The sequence below is a fragment of the Octopus sinensis genome, linkage group LG6 (assembly GCF_006345805.1).
Source record: "Octopus sinensis linkage group LG6, ASM634580v1, whole genome shotgun sequence".
NCBI classification, from domain to species: domain Eukaryota; kingdom Metazoa; phylum Mollusca; class Cephalopoda; order Octopoda; family Octopodidae; genus Octopus; species Octopus sinensis.
In genome coordinates this window covers 12,629,238-12,638,923 of record NC_043002.1, presented here as the reverse complement: position 1 = coordinate 12,638,923, position 9,686 = coordinate 12,629,238, and the positions used below count along the sequence as shown (strand labels likewise).

General features: G+C 38.7%; 1 protein-coding gene across 1 annotated transcript; it reads left to right on the top strand.

The window, feature by feature from the left end:
• Positions 1–1,829: 1,829 nt before the first annotated feature.
• On the top strand, positions 1,830–7,648 carry LOC115213516. Its single transcript, XM_029782529.2, has 3 exons — positions 1,830–2,239; positions 5,621–5,800; positions 7,540–7,648. Coding segments are annotated over exons 1-3 (471 nt in total). The 5' UTR covers positions 1,830–1,950; the 3' UTR covers positions 7,542–7,648.
• Positions 7,649–9,686: the final 2,038 nt, after the last annotated feature.

Sequence of the window (9,686 nt, the reverse complement as noted above, 5' to 3'; positions counted from 1 at the left end):
TGTGACATATAACTGTCTCTGAAGAGTTGAGCAAATTGCTACTGGAAAACCATACATTTGCGCTTGGAACCGCGCATTATATTTCCATTCTGTATGTCAAAGACAGAATTTGTGGTTTTGCTGCCACGTCGCAGCTTTACTGCCCGAACCATTCTAACGGCTTTCGTTCCGTCATGTTTTAGATCACGAACTCTAGCCCTGACAACGCAGCCTTCGTGTTTCGCATTAAAGAAATGCTCGAGAGCCTTTTCTTGCCGCTAGCACGTTGATCGCGATGTCACTTTTAATTGCCCCGTCTAGCTTACTAACTAGCTTCTCCTGCAATCTACTCCTCTCTATCTCATGCACTTTACTAAATGCGCTTGACTCATATTTAATTGTTCTCTTTAGGGTTCCCTACAATCTGTTGTTGCCTACTGCCCCTGTCAAATGCTGCTTAACTAGCTCACTAATCCGATCTCTGTAGCGTTTTTGCGTCGGAAAAGACGCGTTCAAGTCCCAGTAACTGGTACCATGCCTATTACTTCTATATAATGCGACTGTGAAGACCATAAATTTGTGATTTGTGTAGCAAGTACTCTAAGTATGATCTAGAAGATTTTTCAAAGCAATGCCCCAAGATAGCTGCAGTCCGATGGCTGAAACGAGTAAAATATATAAAACTAGCTGTATCGCCCGGTGTTGCTCGGGTTTGTAAGCGAAATAACTATATAAGCATTTTTAGAGAGTTATAGCCAAAAAATAGCAAAAAAATGCATTAAAAATGGGAAAAAAATGATGGTAAATTTTTTTTTAAATCGTTGACTCATCGTAGACATTTTTAGAGAGTTACTTCCCTTATATAATAGCGAAAAAAATGCATTAAAATGGAAAAAAAATGATGGTAATTTTTTTTTAAATCGTAGACTCATCGTAGACGCGCGCTAATACCCAGAAGGGCTCGATATGAATCACGACTATAAGATACCCGGTTTTGGTTAAACTGCACCGCAAAATGTGGGAGTAGTTAGGAATCTAAATCGTAGGAGACAGACAGCACACAACCTCACTTTTATATATAAAGATTTTCGTAAATTTCCTCATTATTTTGTGCTTGTTCATTTCATATTGGTTTCAAATTTTGGCACAAGGCCAGCAGTTTTGGGGAAGAGACTAAGTTAAATCGAACCCAGTACTCAACTGGTACTTATTTAATCAATTCCAAAAAGGATGTAAAACAAAATCGACACCCCCCACCCACCGGCGAAATTTGATGCCAAATCTGGCTTTTTTGTGCACATTTCAAGGCGTTTTCAACATAAATTCCAGTTTTTATAAGTAAAGAAGATTTTGTAATTATACGTAATAAACATAAGACACATATATATGTATGCATGTATATATGTATATATTTATATATATATGTGTGTGTGTGTGTGTTGGTGTTGGTGTGTGGGTGTATGTTTAGAAGAACGGAAAGAAAAGAAGAAGAGAAGAAGAAAAGAAGAAGAGAAGAAGAAGAAGAAGAAGAGAAGAAGAAGAAGAGAAGAGAAGAAGAAGAAGAAGAAGAAGAAGAAGAAGAAGAAGAAAGAAGAAGAAGAAGAGAAGAAGAAGAAGAAGAAGAAGAAAGAAGAAGAAAAGAAGAAGAAGAAGAAGAAGAAGAAGAAGAAGAAGAAGAAGAAGAAGAAGAAGAAGAAGAAGAAAACAGATCAAACAAGTCGTTTAACGAGGTTGTTGGGCGGATATCCATTAGCGAAATTGGTAAAGATCAAACATTGACTCACTTAAACCTAACCCTAACCCTTGAACAAAACCTTACCCAGTTCGAAGATTATATAAAAGGCATAGCTGAAGAGATCTCGGTCACACTTACAGAGGTTACCAGTCTGTTGCGATCGTGTGCTGGCAAATCATTCGCTTTAACGACCGTTCGATTTAACACTTGATAAAATTATTGATAAAATTACTACAATGGAGTTCCGTGTTGTGGCCGCCCTTCTCTTGATCGCAGTGGCAGCAGTTTACAGTCAAGGAATTGCTCAGCAAATCTCAACTTTGTGTAAACAGACAACAATAAGAGCAGGATCGCATTTTGTCCGATCCCCAAACAACTGCAGTGAATTCTACTATTGTGATCCTATGTTCCCGCAAGTAATGGCATGTGGCAATATGACCGTGTTTTCACAATCTCAACAAGTCTGTGTGCTTAAGAACAGCCAATATGACGACTGTGACCGCCAAGTTTATGGAGGAAAATTCGGTACGTTAATTCATTACATTTATTCTTTTATTCTGTTCCTTGTTCCAGTCAGTTGACAGCAGCCATGCTGGAGCTCTGCCTTAAAGGGGTTTTAGTCGAAGAAATCCACCCTAGGACTTATTCTTTGTAAGTCTAGTACTTATTCTATCGGTGGTGTTTTGCCGACCCGCTAAGTTATGGCCACGTAAACACACCAGCATCCGTTGTCAAACACTGGTGGTGCGGGCAAACACAGACACATAGAAATACACACACATACACACCCCTCGAACCCACAAGAGTAAACAGGAGAGACAGAGACATACAGAAACAATGAAAATGCCCCTTGTATATGAATACTATGCAAATATTCTTGTAAAAAAGTTTTCATTTAATTTTTCCAAAATTTAATTTTTTTCCATACTTATCGTTGAAAAAGTCTCAATGACTTAAACCGGTACTGAAATGCTTTTTATAAAATTATTTTAGCATTTTCTACCTTGACCTTTCTCCATATATCATATATATATATATATATATATATATATATATATATATTATATATATATATATTTGGAAGGCGGCTGATGTTGAGCATTGTGCTGTATGGTGCCTTACATATCATCATGGAAAGATTTGATGATCCTCAGCAGCTTTCGTGGACATCCGACTTTTTTTTTGTAAAGCGTAATGATATTAGCATCCCGCATGTCCTGAGTGACTATACCCTCTTCCCAGCACGGACACAGAAGCTCATGAAGGTGCCGAAGCAGTACGGTGTTTTTGCCAGCTTTGATGATCTCTGAGGGAATGCCGTCTTTTACCGGTGCCTTGTTACTGGCTAGGAAGTCAATAACTTTGGTGAGCTCTGCTATAGATGGCAGACTGTCAAGTTCGCACATGACTGGCAAGATTGTGACACCCTCGATTGCAGCCTCAGCTACCGAGGTCTCCCATGAGTAGAGATCCTAGTTGTACTTCTTGAGATCTCCAGTAGTTGATTTTAGAGGGGCTGACTTGGTTGCGGAAGGACCGAGGGCCTTCTTCAAACCGTCATACATCCCACGGGTGTCGCCACTGTCAGCAGCTGACTGGATACTCTGACAGATTTCCTGCCAATACCTATTTGCACAGCGTCTGGCAGTCAGTTGGGTTTTATTTCTTGGTTTTCTGAGTTCTTCGAGTGAATTGTAGAAGAATCACTCTTGTATTGCATTAGAGCTGCACGCTTTGCTTCGATAACTGTTTCCAGCTCTGTGAGCCTAGCACTGAACACAATCTGGGTTTTGCCTTTCTCTCATGCCGAAAGTATCTATTGATGTGGTATACAAAGCTTCCCTGATATAATTCCAACTACTTTCATCATGGGTCAGGCTACATCGGACATCCCAAACATACATATTGGAGACCACAGACTACAGGAGGTGGAGAAGTTTACCTATCTTGGCTCTACCGTCACCTACAACCTATCCCTTGATGCTGGGCTCAATATACGCATTGGCAAGGCAGCTGTTAGGATGGCCCAACTCTCCAAACGGGCATGGGACAACAATAAGCTGACCGAAAACACAAAAATGAAGATTTACCAGGCATGTGTACTTAGCACTCTACTGTATGGAAGTGAGACTTGGATGCCATACACACGCCATACGACGCCATACGTCGCCTAAATATCTTTCACCTGCGCTGCCTCCGGAAAATCCTTCGCATCAAATGGTAGAATCATATCCCCAACATAGATGTCCTCAAGCAAGCAGGAATACCAAGCATGTTTGCACTCCTCACACAAAGACGTATGAGATGGCTTCGACATGTCAGCTGTATGGAAGATAGTAGAATCCCCAGGGACATACTCTACGGAGAGCTTGCTAGGGGCACTAGGTCTGTGGGAATACCGTTCTTACGATACAAGGATGTTTGCAAAAGGGACATGAAGGCCTGCAACATCAATATTAGCGGTTGGGAGGCAGTTGCCAGCAAACGTGGAGATTGGCGACGTACCGTAAAAGAGGGAACACAAAGGAGTGACATAGAGGGAGAGGAGAAATGGAAAGACAAGAAAAGACGTCAACAAGAAACTATGACATTACAACCAGCCAGGTAAAGTATTCGCTACATTTGCGGCACTTGCCAGAGGGAGTGTTTGTCTAGGATAGGACTACACAGCCACTGCAGGAGATGTATTAGGACATGAAATGTAAAAGCCGGACTAGACTACTTTATGCGCAACTCCATTGTCTCCCGAGACAAAAAGGATGCCAACAACAATACACACACACACACACACACACACAACACACATATATATATATATATATATATATATATATATATAAATATATATATATATATATATATATATATATATATATATATATATATATATATATATATATAATACAGTGTACATTTAACATTTAAACACGGTAAGAGGTTTTCATCATAGGAATTCTTTACGCTAGAAAGAACAGCTAAAGTCCAAACCACTAATTAGGGATAAATTCTCGACGGGAATGAAAAATAAAAATATTCGAGAATTTATCACTAATTAGTGGTTTGGACTTTAGCTGTTCTTTCTAGCGTAAAGAATTCCTATGATGGAAACCTCTTAATGTACACTGGTAGTAAAAATTTCTAAAATCTTTATTACCCTGATATTATTAATTATATATAATGATTTCTGGGAGATTCGTTTTTTTTTTTTTTTTTTTTTTTTTGCGCAGTGGATTTGAAAAAACTTAAAATAAATAAGCAAGGGGCACATGCTGGATTGGCCTCGTGTTTATATATCTAATCTTGGCGTCCCTGTTGGTGAAGACTTCGCCATGGTAAATCATTTTATTTACTAGAATAAGTCAGAAACCATGGTCCAGGAAAGAGGTGGTAAATGTTTTTATTTTTCATTCCCTTCGAGAATTTATCCCTAATTAGTGGTTTGGGCTTTAGCTGTTCTTTCTAGCGTAAAGTATTCCTATGATGGAAACCTCTTAATGTGTTTAAATGTACACTGTATTTTATATGAATAATATATAGTCTATTGACTGAATTTTTCTATACGCTAGGCCACTGGTATGAATGGTAAAAGCAACCAAAAAAAAAAAAAAAATTGCCGTTATTATACTCACACTCAAGAAATGAATTAGAAGTGGTTTTGACATTTCAAACTTTGACTCTTCGTCCGAAAGATAGCCAGAGAGAAAGGATTTCAAAAAATCCGAACAAAGGAAAAACTACATTGTAACGAATCTCTTTAATCTATTCCAAGCCACATATAAAGAATATGTAATCATAGATTGATTGCTATGTGTCTCTTCGCTATAGGCTATGGTGGAAAATACAAGCTAAATGTTTAAATGTTAAATAAATGAACACAGAGATTTTATTAAAATTCTTTCTTTTCAGATGACCCTCTATGTAACCCACGTCCATTTGGAGTTAACCGTGACCCTCGCGACTGCCATAGGTATATTCCTTGCTTTAACCGAACCTCTTATCCTTCCATGGCATGCCAAGCCAACCTTTTCTTCAACTTTCGACTTCAAAGGTGTACCTCTAAAGAGAAGGCAGATTGTTTGACCCAATGTAAGTGATATCGTCTTATTTAATTCTGTTTGATCTTTGTCTATTTTATCTTCAACATGTATCAGTCATTAGACTGCGGCCAGACTGGGGCACTGCTTTGAAGGATTATTAGTAAAATAAATAGACCTCAGTACTCACATTTTTGTAAAGCATGCTATTTGTTCTATCGTATTTTTCTTTTGGTGAACCACTAGATAACGGGACGTAAACACACCAGCACCGGTTGTCAAGTGGTGGGAATTAACACACATACACGCACACACACACACACACAAACATATACATTTTTACTTGTTTCAGTCACTGACAGCGGCCATGCAGGAGCACCACATATAATCGAACAAATTGACTCCATGATTTTATCCTTTGTAAGCCTAGTACTTATTCTATCAGTCTCTTTTGCCGAACTGCTAGGTTACAGGGACGTAAACACACCAACATCGGTTGTCAAGTGATGGCAGGGGGACAAACACAAATACATACATACATACATATATATATATATATATATATTATATAATATATATATATATATATATATATATATATATATAAGTGGAGGCGCAATGGCCCAGTGGTTAGGGCAGCGGACTGTACTCTTTCGCCGCAACTTCTCCCACTCTTTTCTCTGTTGGCCTGCTCGCTTAGCCAGCGGGGTGGCGTCATTTGAAGGCTAAAACAATGCGAAGCGCATTGTGACCAGCGATGTGTAGCAACATCTGATAGCCAGGTCGGTCACGTGATCACGTGATATATACATATAAGAGGGCTGACCACTACGTGGACATCTATTATGCTAGAAGTAGATCTGCTATGGTCTTACCACTAAGAAAGGAATGTTCTCAAGAAAATTTAGCAAAACGCCAGAACGTAAGCGAGCAAGACAAATGAAAAGATACAAAATATTGATTAATCATAAACTAGTTTCGAAGCCACAATCAAATTAATATCCCCCCCCCGCTTATTATTTGAAATGTATATATATATAAGAGGGAAAATGCACACAGTTGCATAGTTTTAATATACTTTTTAATCCATTTTATTGCAATACAACTCACAACGTGGGGCTAATCGAAATTCTCCTCCTCTCTTTCTTACGATGTATATATATATATATATATATATATATATACTTTATTTAAAGCAGCAGAAAATTCAACAAAACCTGTTACTCTGAGTTTCACGTTGCCGTTCGTCGGACAGCTTTTGCTAGAAAAAAACTAGCAAAAACTGTCCGACGAACGGCAACGTGAAACTCAGAGTAACAGGTTTTGTTGAATTTTCTGCTGCTTTAAATAAAGCATATTACTCTACCACTGGTATTTGAGTACTCTTTTTTCCACCTTGTTTCACATTTATGTGTTTACTCCGGTATATATATATATATATATATATATATATATATATATATATATATATATTGTGTGTAATTTGTGTTGATAATCGGTGATGGTGTGTCTACGTCCCCATAACTTTTTTTAAAAAAGACAAAAATATACAGGGGTTGATCCATTTGACTAATATTCATTACGGCGGTGCCCCAGGAAGGCTGCTGTCCAATGACTGAAACGAACAAAAGATTACGGTGTGGGAGGGGTGTACGGGTGCACACATAGCCAGGCTACATTACTGTACAATTACATTGATAAGATTTTGTGTATTTGATATGATACTTAACGATATACGCTATAAGACATACCATTTAAATCTTTCATTTTTTAAATATTTTTATATTCCAGAAATGGTTTTCGGCTTCTGGAATGATCCTTCCTGACGGTTTTTCTTATTCAATAAGATTTTCGAGGAAACGTGTTTTCACATATGGAATAAAAATTCTTTAAAACTGTATACAGTTGTTCGACTTTTATCTATTTGAAATTCTCTATAATAAATCGTCATATACGCAGTGAACTTGGGACTCAAAACGACTTGTACACACACACACACACACACACACACACACGCACATTTATTTATATATCATACAGAGAATAAAATCTTAGGAAGCGAACTTAAGACTTACCTGTCGAGTGAAGTATCGTGTAGTTGGTTACCTTAAATTTAAACAATTTTATGTGTTCTCTATCATTCGATGTGGTTAGCGAGAACGTGGATTATGCCAGAATATTAATAAGGTACCTACCCAGATTCCAAATCCCTAGTCCTTTACGTTTTATATGCATATACATACATGCATACATACATACATACATAATATATATATATATATATATATATATATATATATATATATATATATATATATTCGCCCTTTCCAAGCCTAGCTGAGCTCATGGGTCCGGTTTCCCGGTTTCTGTGGCGCCAGTCCATTGCAGCGTTACTCAAGAAATAGGAAGAGAGAGTGAGAGAAAGTTGTGGCGAAAGAGTACAACAGAGGTCGCCATCACCCGCTGCCGGAGCCTTGTGGAGCTTTTTAGTGTTTTCGTTCAATAAACATACACAACGCCCGGTCTGGGAATCGAAACCGCGATCCTCCGACCGCGAGTCCGCTGCCCTAACCACTGGGCCATTGCGTCTCCACACGCACACTCACACACACACACACATATATATGTGTGTGTACTTAATACATTCTGGTAGGTTGGAACGAGAATATACTTGTTGCCTTGTTTAGTATAAGGGATTCTGTGACACCCGTGTTTCGACATGTCGTGTCACGTCAGCAAGAAGTACCCGGACCAATGAATCTGACCGGACCCTATATAGTGTTTCTAATTTATGCACAAGACCAGAAATTTTGTGGGAGCGGGGTCTCTGTCGACACCATCGACTACGGTTCTTAACCGATACTTTATTTTAAATATTTCGGAAGGATGAAAAGTTGAAAAGCAAAACAAACCTCAGCAGGATTCGAAATCAGAGCCTGAAGGGCCGGAACTAATACCGCAAGGCATTTTCTTTCGACATTAAATTCTTTTCTACTCTAGGCACAAGACCCGAAATTTTGGGGAAGGGGGCCAATCGATTAGATCGATCCCGGTACGCGTTTGGTATTTAATTTATAGACCCCGAAACGATGAAAGGCAAAGTCGACCTCGGCGGAATTTGAACTCAGAACGTAACGGCAGACGAAATACCGCAAAGCATTTCGCCCGGCGTGCTAACTTCCTGCACTATATTGATTCTACTAACCTCAATACCCGTGGATTTCTACATACAGATACGACTTTCCGGACAATCATATTCCACACCCTCTCATATTCCGCACAATTTTCTGAGAGGGCACGCCAAATACCTGCGATCGCCAGACTAGTTTACTTGTACTGCAGAGTACTAATAAACTTGTATCACTTCTACTAATGTACAGATGTCTTTCAACTTTTATTTGTTTTATTCATGATAATGTAGAATCATCTCCAGTTCCTATTTATTTTAAGCCTGGTTTTTATTCCATTGGTCTCTTTTGCCGAACTGCTAAGTTACCGCTATGTAAATACACCAATACTGGTTGTCAAGCAATAGTGAGGGATATACAAACCCACACATATGTGTGTGTGTGTGTGTGTGTGTGTGTGTTGTACCAAAGATCGTGAGTAAGGCCAAAACAATGCGAAGTAAATCAGCATTCAACTGGTACTTATTTTATCAACCCTGAAAGGATGAAAGGTAAAGTCGACCTCGGCGGAATTTGAACTCAGAACGTAAAGACAGACGAAATACCGCTAAGCATTTCGCCAGTCGTGCTAACGTTTCTGCCACATCGCCGCCTTATTTGAAATCAAAATTAATGTTCTTAGAAGGATGCGAGCTGGCAAAATGCTTAGCGGCATTTCGTCCGTATGTATGTCCTCAGTCCAAATTCCGCCGAGGTTGACTTTGCGTTTTAACCATTTTGAGGTCGATGAGATATATACCAGTTGAGCAT